The 15,384-nt window shown below is 41.6% G+C and overlaps 2 protein-coding genes across 5 annotated transcripts in view; one reads left to right on the top strand and one right to left on the bottom strand.

Annotated features, from left to right (window-relative positions):
• Positions 1-7,211, bottom strand: part of DCLRE1C (DNA cross-link repair 1C) — a 63,595-nt gene extending 56,384 nt beyond the window's left edge. For 2 of the 3 annotated variants that reach the window (XM_030832421.3, XM_060292375.2), the window contains exon 1: positions 7,089-7,211. The gene's annotated coding sequence lies outside the window, so the exon portion shown is untranslated. The remainder of the gene's footprint in view (positions 1-7,088) is intronic. The other variant, XM_060292368.2, reaches the window with a different exon arrangement.
• MEIG1 (meiosis/spermiogenesis associated 1) lies at positions 6,760-15,022 on the top strand. 2 transcript variants are annotated; one of them, XR_011377165.1, is made up of 2 exons: positions 6,760-6,972; positions 14,803-14,878. XR_011377165.1 is itself a non-coding variant. In XM_030832428.3 (2 exons), exons 1-2 carry the CDS (start codon positions 10,150-10,152, stop codon positions 14,929-14,931), a joined length of 267 nt encoding a protein of 88 aa, XP_030688288.1. In that variant the 3' UTR covers positions 14,932-15,022. The 2 variants fall into 2 exon arrangements, 1 of the variants encoding a protein (XP_030688288.1); XM_030832428.3 differs by lacking the exon at positions 6,760-6,972 and adding an exon at positions 10,150-10,287 and having other exon boundaries at positions 14,803-15,022.
• Positions 15,023-15,384: the final 362 nt, after the last annotated feature.

Genomic DNA, 15,384 nt, shown 5'->3' with positions numbered 1-15,384 from the left:
TCCAGACAGAAAATCAATAAGGAAACACTGGCCTTAAATGATGCACTAGACCAGATGGACTTAATTGATTTTTATAGAGCATTCCATCCCAAAGTAGCAGAATACACATTTTTTTCAAGTGCATATGGAACATTTTCCAGGATAGATCACAAGCTAGGCCACAAAACAAGCGTCAGTACATTTAAGAAAATTGAAATCATGTCAAACATCTTTTCTTACCACTATGCTATGAGACTAGAAATCAACTACAAGAAAAAAACCCACAAGCACTTGGAGGCTAAACAATATGCTACTAAGCAACCAAAGGATCACTGAAGAAATCAAAGAGGAAATCAAAAAATACCTGAAGACAAATGAAAATGAAAACACAATGATCCAAAATCTATGGAATGAAGCAAAAGCAGTTCTAAGAGGGAAGTTTATAGCGGTAAAAGCTTACCTCAGGAAATAAGAAAAATCTCAAATAAACAACCTATCCTTATACCTAAAAGAACCAGAAAAAGAAGAACAAACAAAACCCAAAGTTAGTAGAAGGAAAGAAATTATAAAGATCAGAGGAGAAATAAATGAAATAGAGGGCTTCCCTGGTGGGCAGTGGTTGAGAGTCTGCCTGCTGATGCAGGGGACGTGGGTTCGTGCCCTGGTCCGAGAAGATCCCACGTGCTGCGGAGCGGCTGGGCCCGTGAGCCATGGCCTCTGGGCCTGCGCGTCCGGAGCCTGTGCTCCGCGGTGGGAGAGGCCACGGCAGTGAGAGGCCCGCATACCGCAAAAAAAAAAAAAAAAAAAAAAATGAAATAGAGACTAAAAAATATATATATATAGAAAAGATCAATGATCTGATTCTTTGAAAAGATAAGCAAAATTGACAAGTCTTTAGCCAGACTCATCAAGAAAAAAAAGCGTGAGGGCCCAAATCTATAAAATCAGAAATGAAAAATAAGAAGTTACAACTGATACCACAAAAATACCAAGGGTTATAAGAGAATACTACAAACAACTATATGCCAATAGTACGGACAACCTAGAAGGAATGGACACATTTCTAGAAATGCACAATCTTCCAAGACTGAACCAGGAAGAAATAGAAAATATGAACAGACCAATTGCCAGTAATGAAACTGAATCAGTAATAATAAAAAGGAAACTCCCCAAAAGTCCAGGGCCAGATGGCTTCACAGGTGAATTCTACCAAACATTTACAAAAGAGTTAACACCTAACCTTCTCAACCTATTCCAAAAAATTGCAGAGGGAGGAATGCTTCCAAATTTATTCTACAAGGCCAGCATCGCCCTGATGCCAAAATTAAAGAGATCACACACACACAAAAATTACAGACCAGTATCACTGAGGAGTATAGATGCAAAAATCCTCAACAAAATATTAACAAACTGAATCCAACATTACATTAAAAGGATCATATAGCATGATCAAGTGGAATTTATCCCAGGGATGCAAGTATTTTTCAGTATCCACAAATCAATGTGATATACCACATTAACAAATTGAAGAATAAAAATCATATAATTGTCTCAATAAAAAGCTTTTGACAAAATTCAACATCCATTTATGATAAAAACCCTCCAGAAAGTGGGCATAGAGGGAACATGCCTCAGCATAATAAAGGCCATATATAACGAGCCCACAGCTAACATCAAACTCAATGGTGAAAAGCTGAAAGCACTTCCTCTAAGAACAGGGAGAAGACAAAGTTGCCCACTCTTGCCACTTTTATTCAACATAGTATTGGGAGTCCTAGCCACAACAGTCAGACAAGAAAAAGAAATAAAAGGAATCCAAATTGGAAAGAAGAAGTAAAACTATTGCTGTTTACAGATGACATGATACTATACATAGAAAACCCTAAAGATGCCACTAGAAAACTACTAGAGCTCATCAATGAATTTGGTAAAGTTCCAGGACATAAAATTAATAAACAGAAATCAGTTGCATTTCTGTACACTAACAATGAGCTATTGGACAGAGAAATTAAGGAAACAATCCCATTTACAATCACATCAAAAAGAATAAAATACCTAGGAATAAGCCTACTGAAGGTGGTAAAAAACCTGTACTTGGAAAACTATAAGACAGTGATGAAAGAAATTGAAGACGACACAAACAGATGGAAAGATATACCATGTTCATGGATTGGAAGAATTAATATTGTTAAAATGACCATGCTACCCAAGGCAATCTATAGATTCAAAGCATTCCCTATCAAAATATCAAGGGCATTTTTCACAGAACTATAACAAATAGTTTTAAAATTTGTATGGAAACACCAAAGACCCTGATAGCCAAAATGATCTTGAGAAAGAACAGAGCTGGAGGAATCACACTCCCTGACTTCAGACTGGACTACAAAACTACAGTAATCAAAACAGTATGATACTGGCACAAGAACAGACACATAGATCAGTGGAACAGGACAGAGAGCCCAGAAATAAACCACACATTTATGGCTAATAATCTACAACAAAGAAGGCAAGGATATACAATGGAGAAAAGACAGTCTCTTCAATGGTGTTGTTGGGAAAACTGGACAGCTACATGTAAAAAATGAAATTAGAACACTTCTAACATCATATACAAAAATAACTCAAAATAGATTAAAGACCTAAATGTAACACCAGAAGCCATAAGATTCCTAAAAGAAAACATAGGCGTAACACTCTGACATAAATTGTCACAATGTGGGACCTCCCTGGTGGTGCAGTCGTTAAGAATCCGCCTGCCAATGCAGGGGACACGGGTTCGAGCCCTGGCCCGGGAAGATCCCACATGCCGCGGAGCAGCTAAACCCATGCACCACAACTACTGAGCCTGTGCTCTAGAGCCTGCGAGCCACAACTACTGAGCCCACGCACCACAACTACTGAGCCCACGTGCCACAACTACTGAAGCCTGTGTGCCTAGAGCCTGTGCTCCACAACAAGAGAAGCCACTGCAATAAGAAGCCCACGCACCACAACGAAGAGCAGCCCCCGCTCGCCACAACAAGAGAAAGCCCGCGCGCAGCAACTTAGACCCAACGCAGCCAAATAAATAAATAAATGATAAAGTTAAAATAAAAGATTGTCACAATGTTTTTGGAGGTCTGTCTCCTAAAGCAAAGGAAATAAAAGCAAAATAAACAGATGGGACCTAATTAAGCTTAAAAACTTTTGCGCAGCTAGGAAACCATCAACAAGCCCAAAAGATAACCTACTAAATGGGAGAAAATATTTGCAAGTAATACGACCTATAAGGGGTTAATATACAAAATATTTAAACAGCTCATACAACTCAACAGCAAAAAAACAAACAATCTAATTTTAAAATGGGTAGAAGACCTGAACAGACATTTTTCCAAAGAAGACATACAGCTGGCCAACAGGGACATGAAAAGGTGCTCAACATCATTAATCAACAGAGAAATGCAAATTAGTACCACAATGAGATATCACCTTACACCAGAATGACTATCATCAAAAAGAACACAAATAAATATTGGTGAAGGTGTGGAGAAAAGAGATCCCTTGTACACTGTTGGGGGGAATGTAAATTGGTGCAGCCACTGTGGAAAACAGTATGGAAGTTTCTCAAAAAACTAAAAATAGAACTCTCATATGACCCAGCAATTCCACTCCTGGGTATATATCAAAAAAAAAAAATCCCCACTAATTCGAAAAGATACATGCACTCCAAGGTTCATAGCAGCATTATTTACAATTACCAAGATATGGAATCAACCTAAGTGTCCATCAACAGATGAATGGGTAAATAAGAGGAGATAGATAGATAGATATAAAGTGAACTACTACTCAGCCATAAAAAAAGAATGAAATTTTGTCATTTGCAACAACATGGATGGACTTGGAGGGCATTATGCTAAGTGAAATAAGGTAGATAGAGAAAGACAAATACTGTATGATATCGCTTATTTGTAGAATCTAAAAAAAATTTTTAAAACTAGTGAATATAACAAAAAAGCAACAGACTCACAGATATAGAGAACAAACTAGTGGTTACCAGTAGGGAGAGGGAAGCAGGCAGGGGCAAGATAGGGGTAGGGGATTAAGAGGTACAAACTACTATGTATAAAATATACAAGCTACAAGGATATATTGTACAACACAGCGACTATAGCCAAGATTTTATAATAACCATAAGTGCAGTATAACATTTAAATATTGTGAATCACTATGTTGTACACCTGAAACTTATATAATCTTGTACATCAACTGCACACCAATAAGAAAATTATTTTAAGGAAAGGACCAGATCAAGAAGGTCTTGTACACCAAGCCAAGGAGTTGAAACTCTAACTTGAGTGACAGTGGCAAGCCAGGGTGGTTTGAAACAAGGCAGTGACAGGTGAGATTAGAGCAGTATTTCTCAAAATATGACACCTGGAAGAACATCACCAGTAGTATATTTGGAAATGGGTTAGAAATGAAAATTCTCTCCCCCAGCCCAGACCTACTGAATCAGAAACTCTGGGGATGGGCCCAACAGTCTTTTGGGGGGTTTTTTTGTTTGATTGTTTTTGTTTGTTTGTTTGGCCGTGCCACTTGGCATGTGGGGTCTTAGTTCCCCAACCATGGATGGAACCCGCACCCCCTGTGCTGGAAGCGCAGAGTCTTAACCACTGGACCACCAGGGAAGTCCCATGGCAGTCTGTTTTAACACACCTTCCCTCCAGGGGATTCTGATAGATGCTAAAGTTTGAGAACCACTGGATTCAAGTTTAGAAAGACCACTCAGTCTGGGGCTGGGTGTCTGGGTAGGGAGCTACTGCAACACTCCAGGAAATACGATAGTGAGAATTCATTTTTTCATTTAACAAATACTTGTTGACCATCTACTATGTGCTAGACACTGTTCTAGACACTAAAGATTCAGCGGTGAGCAAAGCAAAGCCCATGCGGTAATGGAGCGCACGTTCTAGTGGAAATAATATCTATTGACATCGTTTATGCAGTTCCAGATGCTGTCCTAAATACATTTAGGTGTATATTTATTTCTTCATCCTCACAACAACCCCATCAGATAGGTACAGTTTTTGTCTTCATTTTACAATTAAGGAAACTTAGTTTAAGTAGTAGAACCCAGATTCAAATCCAAGGTCATGCCCTAGATGCCAATGTCCTAGGCACCATGCTGTACCGCTTCCACAGCATCATAGTGGCAGTGGTAGTGAAAGATATTTATTCAGAATATATTGTTTTAGTACCTACTGAGTGCTAAGCACTGTTCTAGGAATTTAGTTAACAAGATCTCTCTCTTGATGGAAACTACATTCTAGTGAAAGATAAATAATAAAATTAAGAAACAAGCAATATAGGGCTTCCCTGGTGGTGCAGTGGTTGAGAGTCCGCCTGCCGATGCAGGGGACAAGTGTTCTTGCCCCGGTCTGGGAAGATCCCACATGCCGCGGAGCGGCTGGGCCCGTGAGCCATGGCCGCTGAGCCTGCGCGTCCAGAGCCTGTGCTCCGCAACGGGAGAGGCCACAGCAGTGAGAGGCCCACGTACCGCAAAAAAAAAGAAAGAAAGAAAAAGAAACAAGCAATATAAAAAAGCATTATGCTAAGAAAAGGAAAAAAAAGAAGCAAGCAATATAAATAATATATTAGAAGGCGATAAGTCTTGTGGAAAAAAGAAACACGAGAACATAGTAAGACAGATAGAGAACGTGATGGGAAGAGAGAGCTACAGGGATTGGGATGGGCAAGTTGAGATATCAACAAAGACTTAAAAACAAGGAAGTTAGCCAAGGGAATAAATGAAGACCATTCCAGGCAGAGGAAGCAGCTACATCTAAATCCTTAATGTGGGAGCAGGGCGAGGAACAGCCAGGCCAGTGTGGCTGGAGCAGAGTGATCCCCGGCTACAGAGCAAGGGAAGAGGGATTGCATGCAAATCTTGTAGGGCTTTGTTGGTTTTTACTCTGTAAAACGGGAAGCCATTGCAGGATTGGGAGAGAGAAATGACATAATCTTGTTTAGGTTTTAACAAGATCGAACCTATTGTTTTGTTGAGAATGGACTGCAGGGGACAAGAAGAGCCTGTTGGGAACTATTGCAATAACCAGAGGGGGAAAGGTGATGGTGGCTTGCGCTGGATGGGATCAGTAGAGCCAACAGGTTTTGCGGATGGATGGATATTTTGCTGATGGAGGGCCAGAGAAAGTGGACTCTAGGGACCACCTACCGAAAGGGGGAGAGCGTGGAAGGGGCAGGTTTGAGGGTGGGTGCTCGGAGGGTGGCTGTTTTGGACAACCAGACAGACGTTGAATACACGTTGGTTACACAAGTCTAGAATTTGGAGAGAGATCTGGTCTAAGGAAATAAATTTGTGAGTTGTAAGTAAATAGGCAGTCTTTTAAATGATTAATAATGTAGGTAATGTTGGGAAAAGATAAAGCTATAGGTGTCATTTCTCATAGGTTTACTAATTGTCAGGCACTGTGCTCGACCCAGTGGATTGGCTCATTTAATTCCAACAAAATAAGAAGAGGTGGGACAGATAGGAGGTATCTACCATCAGGGACCAGAAGCACCAATGGTCTCTGTTCTCTGACCGGCTTTTTTAAGGAATTCCGTCTGTGATTGATGCAGCGGCAAGCAGTCCTCTCTCCACCTCGAAGTGGGGTTGAGAAGTTGCAAGGCTCCACCCTGCGATCGACTTTCACTCTCCAAACTGGGCCCCGCCCACGCGCTTGCGCACAAAGGCCCGATCGCAGGGGGCGGGGCCTGAGCGAGCACAAAGGGGCCTGAAAGAGTTGAGCGCTCGTGCTGCGCTGGGCGTTGCCGGGCGAAGCGAGTGTCGCCGAGGCCGCTACAGTTGGCCTCTCGCTGGCCCAGCCCAGCCCACGGATCCCGAGTGGAGAACACGAGCACCACCGGACTCGCTGGCGAGCTCCCAGGCGGGGCGCCCCGGCCTCTCAAGGGTGGCCGAGCGAGGGTTACCCAGGCAAGCAGGACCCACGGGTGAGTGGGCGCGTCACTGCGGGGGCCGGGCCGTGCCCGCCCCGCCCCTGTGCCTGCCAGGCCCCGCCCCGAAGCCCAGGCTCCGCCCCTTCTGCCCCGTTGCTCCTTCTGGGTACCTGAGATCTGTCCACCTCGCTCCTCTTCTTTCTCGTTTCCTCTTTTTTTAGGAAGGGTCTTTAATTTCGAGTCTCCGTAGTTTCCGCGCCCCCTTTGTCTTTAGGGGTCTCGATTCTGGGGGCTCCTTTCTGAGTTCCTCCTGCAGGTCAGTCATTTGATCCCCAGGGTTTAGGATACTTTCTCCATCTCAGCCTTCTCTAGGCAGATTTTACCTTACAGACGTGATTGTTGATTTCTGGAAGAAGAAAAAAAAAAGTTTGAGGGACCAGAGAAGCCCCATCGGTCAGCTCGCGGGGTCCCCGAAAGGAGGGACTTTCTGCTGTGCAGATGCACACTAGCACACCTGGACCATGGACCACCAAGGCCTGTTATGGAAACCAATTCTGTTGTTCAGCTGAACCCCCAAAAACTTTGGGAAGGGAAGTGTAAGAATTGTAGAGATAATCTAGTGAGACCTCTTCTCAGTTCAGGAAGCAGAGGCCCGAGAGAGTGAACTGACTTGGTCCAGGTTACATGCTAGTTAAAAGGCCCCTCCGCCGTATTCTGCTGTGTCTAGGAATAGAAAAAATAAAATGGGGAAAGAAATGGAAGATTAGCCTTTCTTATAGCTCTTGGGGTTTTAATACGACTATAAAAGTAAAAGCACTTTTCAGAGCTAGAAGAAGGTGATGGATGGCTTTTTGCATAGAAGGGAGTTTGAAATTACATCAAAGGCTTCTGTTAGACTAAAACCTCAGATTGTCACGGACTTAATATTGGTGGGATTTTTAAATACCCACATAAACCCTAATACTGTTTAATAAAATTTGATTTTTGCAAACTAGAGAGTCAGGCATTGCCATTTCCTGTTTTTCCAGACACAGCTTAGTATTACAGAGGTCAAATGTATTTTATATAAATTATTTTTTGCCACAGCTGTCATTAAAGAAACCACTAACTTTCGCAGTGCTGAAGGCTACCAGCAGAATTAGTGCTGCCAGTGAATTTCTGGGAACCACGGAAATCTTTAAGGAATTTTAAGTTGATCTTTCCTAGTTTTAGTTGCATTCTGTTTTTAATAAGTAGTAAGTGGTAAGATAGACCAAAAGAATTTACACCATCACCATATAGTATAGCCACTAGGGTTCCTCTTATGGTGAAAATACACTCATGTCCCCTTTAGATATTTTGGGAAAGCAGAGTATTGAAATGCCTGATATGTTTATTTATTTATTTGGCCGCGTGGCATGCGGGATCTTAGTTCCCCTGTGCAGGGATTGAACCTGTGCCCCCTGAAGTGGAAGCACAGAGCCCTAACCACTGGACTGCCAGGGAACTCCCAAATGCCTGATATGTTTAGGGGGATGCATATTTCTACTGAGAAAAATGGCGATTTCCCCAGTAGTTAAGCTGAATGCAGCATATTTTTCTGCTCTATTAAATGTTTGAAAATGATGAAAGGTTACATAGATAACATTTAGGAGAACACTTTTTTTTTTTTTTTTTTTGCGGTACGCGGGCCTCTCACTGTTGTGGCCTCTCCCGTTGCGGAGCACAGGCTCCGGACGCGCAGGCTCAACGGCCAAGGCGCACGGGCCCAGCCGCTCCGCGGCGTGTGGGATCCTCCCGGACCGGGGCACGAACCCGTGTCCCCTGCATCGGCAGGCGGACTCTCAACCACTGCGCCATCAGGGAAGCCCGGAAAATACTTTTTGAATGACTTTGAGTAAATAAAAGTATTTTATTATATATCAAAAAGCCAAGCCTCAAGCAGAAATGGCTTGGGTGAAACAAAAATTAAGATAGTATCACTGCTGGGCTTCCCTGGTGGCGCAGTGGTTGTGAGTCCGCTTGCCGATGCAGGGGACACGGGTTCGTGCCCCGGTCCGGGAGGATCCCACACGCCGCGGAGTGGCTGGGCCCGTGCGCCATGGCCGTTGAGCCTGCGCGTCCGGAGCCTGGGAGAGGCCACAACAGTGAGAGGCCCGCTTACCGCAAAAAACAACGACAACAACAAAACATAATAAGCATTTGTAATTATAACTGAAAAAATTCAAAACTTTGAATTCATTTACAGGATGAAACCTACTTTATTAGGTCTGATTTTAATGTATTTCAGCCAATAGAAACATATTTAAATAGAAGAATGAATTCAAGGAATCATGGTGAAAATTCTGGGCACTTTATTTTAATAAATGACTGTAACATATATTAATATATAATAATTATATAATATTAAAATATACATATATTGTATATAATAGGTATTATATAATATTACATATAATAATAAATGTTAAATGAATGATATATTTTGGTAATAAAATAAGAAGTCACCAAAAAAACAAGTGCAAGATTATGTCTTTGAAAAACTGGCTATACAAGTTTGGTGACTAGACTGTTACGTGAACTAGAGCTGAAAATTTAATTTTAAGGACTACATTGTTTTAAAGTCAGGGATCTCAGTGTCAGGACAGCCACACAGCTGTCATTGACTGTGTTAATAGTCCATCTTCTCACATCAGGACACAGTGGCCTAAGTCAGTGGACTGCAGTGACTGGCATGTTTCGAAACAGTCAAGAAAAGGAAGAGGAAGAAACCATTGCTTCCCAGTAAGAAGAAAAGGAAGAGAGTGAGAAGACTGATCTTACATTCCCTTAACGGACAAAAAGGGAGATAAAGTTTTGAATATGATTAAATGAAATGGTGGTGGGATATTTTGACAATCTCCTGAGCAGTTAAAACCAGGAGTGTGATTTCAGAAGTGTATAAACTATTGTCTGAAATAGCAGAATTAGTCTGCAGCATTTAGGACAGCACTCTGTAACTCTGAATGCAATTTTATGTATCTTTCAGGGTTGATTTTATTTTATTTCCAAAATAGAACATGAATCCTTCTCACTCTTGGAATTGAATGTTTAAAAATCTAATATATTTACTGGGATTCTTAACTCTCTAATTTTTTTTAAATGCTAGTTTTGTCCATTCTTAAAGGGATTTCCCAAACTGTCACTATTATGTTATCTATTAATGTTGTTTTCACATTTTCAGAAGTAACTGGTAATAAGACCTCTGTAGCCATGGCTAGTTCTGACTTGAAACCAAAATCAGTAAGTCATGCCAAAAAGTGGTCAGAAGAGATAGAAAATCTGTACAGATTTCAACACGCAGGATATCGAGATGAAATTGAATATAAACAAGTGAAGCAAGTTGCTATGGTAAGATTTATGCCTCTACAAACCTGAACTCAATATGAGTTTGTTAGGTGGTGAAAAGCACTAAAAAAAAAAAAAAAAAAAAAAAACCCACCACCAGGGCTTCCCTGGTGGCGCAGTGGTTGAGAATCTGCCTGCCAATGCAGGGAACACAGGTTCGAGCCGTGGTCTGGGAAGATCCCACATGCCGCAGAGCAACTGGGCCCGTGAGCCACAATTACTGAGCCTGCGTGTCTGGAGCCTGTGCTCCACAACAAGAGAGGCCGCGACAGTGAGAGGTCCGCGCACCGCGATGAAGAGTGGGCCCCGCTTGCCACAGCTAGAGAAAGCCCTCGCACAGAAACGAGGACCCAACACAGCCATAAATTAATTAATTAATAAAAACAAACAAACAAACAAACAAAAAAACCCACCACCAGCAAAGAACCAGAGAATACTAAAAGGGAATTCTACTCCAGCCTCTCGTTTTACTGATGGGGAGCTGAGGCCCGGAAGAATGATTTTCAGGCAGACTGAGGCAAGAGGTGGTTCCTCAGCACAGAAACATTAAGAATTTTCTAGCTTTTACTGACAACTGCGCTGTGAATCTTTTATGGTAGACCATCAAAGCAGAGTCATTTTCTCTCCCTAAGGTAATTCTATTATCAGATATTCAGTTTGCTGTGGAACTATTATTTCTTTCCTGTTTCTTTTTTATTTTTACCACAAATTATAAAGGGGTTAAATTCTTCTTTAGGTGACAAAATCTCCCGACTTTGGTTGTGTATTCCAGACTTTCTTTTTTTTTTAAGAAGATGTTGGGGGTAGGAGTTTATTAATTAATTAATTTTTTTTTTTGCTGTGTTGCATCTTCGTTTCTGTGCGAGAGCTTTCTCTAGTTGTGGCAAGCGGGGGCCACTCTTCATCGCGGTGTCCAGACTTTCTTGAGAGACTAGAGACATGGTTTTGCTTTTCAAAGATTATACCAAAATCTAGATACGGCCCCAGTTTATAATGTGATTTTTTTAATTCATTTATTCTACTGAATACTAGGAGGCTGAGTTCGGAAGGATATTATAGAATATAACATAGTATTCATAAATGTATTTTAATTTTTAGAGCTGAGGTTGCAACAAAGTGTTTATTAACTTGTTTTTTATTTCTGTTTTATGTTTTTTTATTATTAACTCACCATTGTTCAGAGACTAATTCTTAGATGGGTTTTTCAGATCCCCATATTCTTTTTCTTCCTTCATTCTACTCTTTGATCTCTACTTAACACGTCCTAAAAAAGTAGATAGGAAAAAAGATGGAGGCAATACAGAGCTAAAATGTAATAGACTCTTTCATTTAACGGATGTTAATTCAGTAGAGATTATGAGGGGTGGTAAGGAATGAAATTAAACATACTGATCAAATGAGGGTTTGATGGCTGACTATGACTTTCACATATCATTTCTTCATATCTACTAGCATTTTACTCTTTGGTCCCCATTACCAAAAGGGAGTTTTCATTACTCTATCATCTGTGGCTTCTAAATAGCTGTAAAACACAAGCATCAGCATTTTAATACAGTTCAAACATAAGCTTCATACACTTGCCTTAAGATTGGGATAGGCAATGCCCCTGAAAGGTGTGTAAGACCCAGGATCATATAGGCAAGGTGATCACACAGGCGCTGATGCACCTACACCACCAACCACCCCAGAAACTGTTGCGATTGAGATCAGATAAGAGATAAGAGACTGAGATAAGATCAGATTTAAGGGAACACAAACAACACCCTTAAAGGGGAAGTCCCAAAAAGCACCTGAGCGTTGTGTATGTGTGTGTGTGTGTGTAACAACCCGATCCACTGTATGACTTGACAGTTGTAGAGAGGTTTTGCATTTCACTTCAGTGTATATTTACTGGGTACCTGCCATGTGCAAATTTCTGTGCCAGGTGCTTTAAAAAAATAGATATAAAAACAAGTGCCTGACCTCAAGAAATTTGGAGTACAGGATTTGGAATCAGTCTGCCCAGGCTTTGCATCCTGGCTCTCCTCCTTGGCTAGGGAACCCTGAACAAGGTTCATAACCCTTACTGAGCTCAAGTGTAAAATGGCGATGCCACTGCCTGCTTTAGAAAATTGTCTCAGGAACTAAATGAAACCATGTGTTGCAAGTGCCTCCCATTGTAGTGCTCAGTAGTAGTTTGTTGAGTGAATGAATGGTGTTCAGTGAATGATAGCTTTTATTATTCCTGTATCTTGGAGTGGAAGATTAAGAGTGACGAACAATAAAAACTTATGCAAGTGAAAATATATGCCTCCCAAAATTAAAGGAAGATAAAATTTTCTTCCTTCACAATCTTCCAAAAGGGCTTCATGCCCCGAGAGGCATTTGCAGTGGGCCTTAAAGGATGGACAGGAGGATAACTGAAGGCTTGCCTTGATTGGCAGTGGTCTGAAGGGTTTGGGTGATGTTCTTGTCCTTACCTAAAGCACACGTCCTTATGGGCACTATTAGTGCTTACTGATCTCCTGCCCAAGGAGCGCTGACTTGAGGACCATATCACCCGCCTCCACCATTCTCTAAGGAATGAAGGTTTCCTAGGTTGAATGGGAGTGATGGGTAGAAAGCCAAGAAGAAAAAATTATGAAAGAGCAAAGGGTTATAGAAAGAAAAAATCCTAGAGGTTGATGAGGCAGAACCAGCACATCTGTTTGGAAGCCCCCCCGATTTCCTAGGGTGAGGCAGCTGGAAGCAGGACCTCAGTCCTTGTCTTCTTTGAAGAAATAATTCAGCAAAGTGACAAAGATTGTGAAGCAGATAAAGTGTTCATTGGGAGTAAAGTACGTGTTGAAGAACACACAGGCAGACTCAGAGTTGCACGCAATAGGGGTGGCTGAGATCGCTTACATGGGGGCAGTCTTCTGGGTTACCTCTGGCCAATTGTCCTGTTCATGCTCACAGTTGGCCCGACTCAGGGTCCTTCCTGGTGGGTGCACACGTATCTCTCAGCCAAGATGGATTCCAGCGTGAAGGTTTCTGGGAGGTTGGCAGGACATATTATGGGCTGGTGGCTCCTCTCTCCTTTGGCACCTCCCGAGACTGAGGACCTTCTCTGCGCACGTGTCCAGCTGGAAAATCCCCTTTGCCACAAGAATGAGAAGACTGTGGTCACATTGTCTTCCACCCAATCAGGGCTCTGCTCCTGCTGGCCTCTTATCTCGAGGTGTCAGCAGGAGGCTGGTTGCAGCTGCTCAGCCTGGGCCCATCTGTCTCCTTCCTCAATCCCACATAAAGTGCTGTGGGTATTCTGAAGCAGCAGCAGTGTACTGTTTCTTCACTGAATAAGGTGGTTGGGGGACCCTACTAAATGAGAGAGCCTCTTGGCCCCAAGAGGAAGACAGCGGTAACGGTATCTTGAGAACTTCTTCCTTTCTCTGCTGAGGGTAATGGAAGCAACAAAGGGCAGGCTTGACCTAAGTGATGGAAAGCATTGCTTTTCTCTATGATGTACGTGTCAGAGAGCCTGCCAAGGTTTACCAGATAGGCTGCTACCCGTTTTTGCTAACTCCTAAATAAACGAGACCACAGAAGAAAGCGAAAATATGTTGCTAGAAAATAAAGGATGTGTGTTCTTTTGTATGCGTGGCATGTTCGTGTTCCAGTTTGGAAGCTGTGATTTATAAGTGGGGGATTGGAGAATGAGTAGCTGCCTGTAGAGATGATGTTGAAGGACAGGACTTGTTTTTTATGCCGGGAACACAAAAGCGAAATACTAGGGTCTTGACAGTGGTGGAGTACATGTCACACAATCCAGAAGCAACATACCTAACCACAGCAGAAATGCACTGACCTGAGCAAGAAAGTATAACGCGAATTCAGAGAGGAAGGGGAGGAAAATGTCCAAAAAGATCGAGCCGAACGATCAAGTAAGCAAACCAATGTGGCAAACGAGAGAGACTAGTGGGGAGAAGGTAAGAAGAGATTGCTAAGGACTACGTTCATGACCTCAATTTCTATGAAAACTTGAGTTTTCAAGTGTGAACTTGAAACATGGACATGAGGAAATACACGTGTATTTCTCTAGATATAGAGATTTTCTAGATGTAGAGATTTAGATATCTCTAGTCTAACTGCTTCTTTTAGTCACCCCTGTGGCCTGGGCCTAGCCCTAATTTCCTCCTTGGGTATTATTTTTAGAAGTTAGTAAGTAATAATGCTTAAAATAGTTTGTAAACATAAGGATAAAGTTTAGATTATTTTGAATGTTTTATCTTGGCTGCAGAGTAGAAATTTAAATCTAGAAATTGGGATCTGAATTAGTTGCCCTGCAGTATAAGGCTGCCACTTAACGTATGTTGTGTGTTTTATGTGTGTGTGTGTGTGTGTGTGTGTAAGATATCACTAAGAGCTCAAGTATTTTTAAATTTAATGTTGTACTTTAATTGTTTGATGTGACTTGTGTTTTTAACTGTTTGATAGTGAAATATTATATAAAAAGAACATCAACATTACAATATTGGTACTCTGGTTTTCAATATACAGGTAGATCGTTGGCCAGAGACAGGATATGTGAAGAAACTTCAGAGACGGGACAATACTTTCTATTACTACAACAGACAGAGGGAATGTGATGACAAGGAAGTCCACAAAGTGAAAATTTATGCTTACTAGCCTTACTTCTTTGTATTACCTGTCATTATCTTTTTAAAAATCCACTGTTTGATTCTACATATGTAAGTGTCATTTTACAAAAGACTCCAAAATGCAGACTTCAATGGAATGTTTTGAGACACAAAAGCCATGAAACTTGGTCTCTAATAATCATCCCATTCTGTTCTAAAATATAACTGCAGTAGCATTCCATTGGTGCCCGCCTTGGTCTGGTTCTTCCCGTTTTAACCGTGGTAGCATAACTACAGTAAGTCCCCTACATACAAACGAGTTCTGTTCTGAGAGCGCGTTCGTGAGTCCAGTTTGTTCGTAAGTCCAACAGAGCTAGCCTAGGTACCCGACTAACACAATCGGCTATATAGTACTGTACTGTAATAGGTTTAGAATACTTTCACACAAATAATACATAAAAAACAAACACAAAAAATAAAGAAGACATTTTTACTCTTACAG

The sequence above is a fragment of the Globicephala melas genome, chromosome 2 (genome assembly GCF_963455315.2).
Source record: "Globicephala melas chromosome 2, mGloMel1.2, whole genome shotgun sequence".
Lineage (NCBI taxonomy): Eukaryota > Metazoa > Chordata > Mammalia > Artiodactyla > Delphinidae > Globicephala > Globicephala melas.
This window is presented reverse-complemented; position numbering and strand designations above follow the sequence as displayed.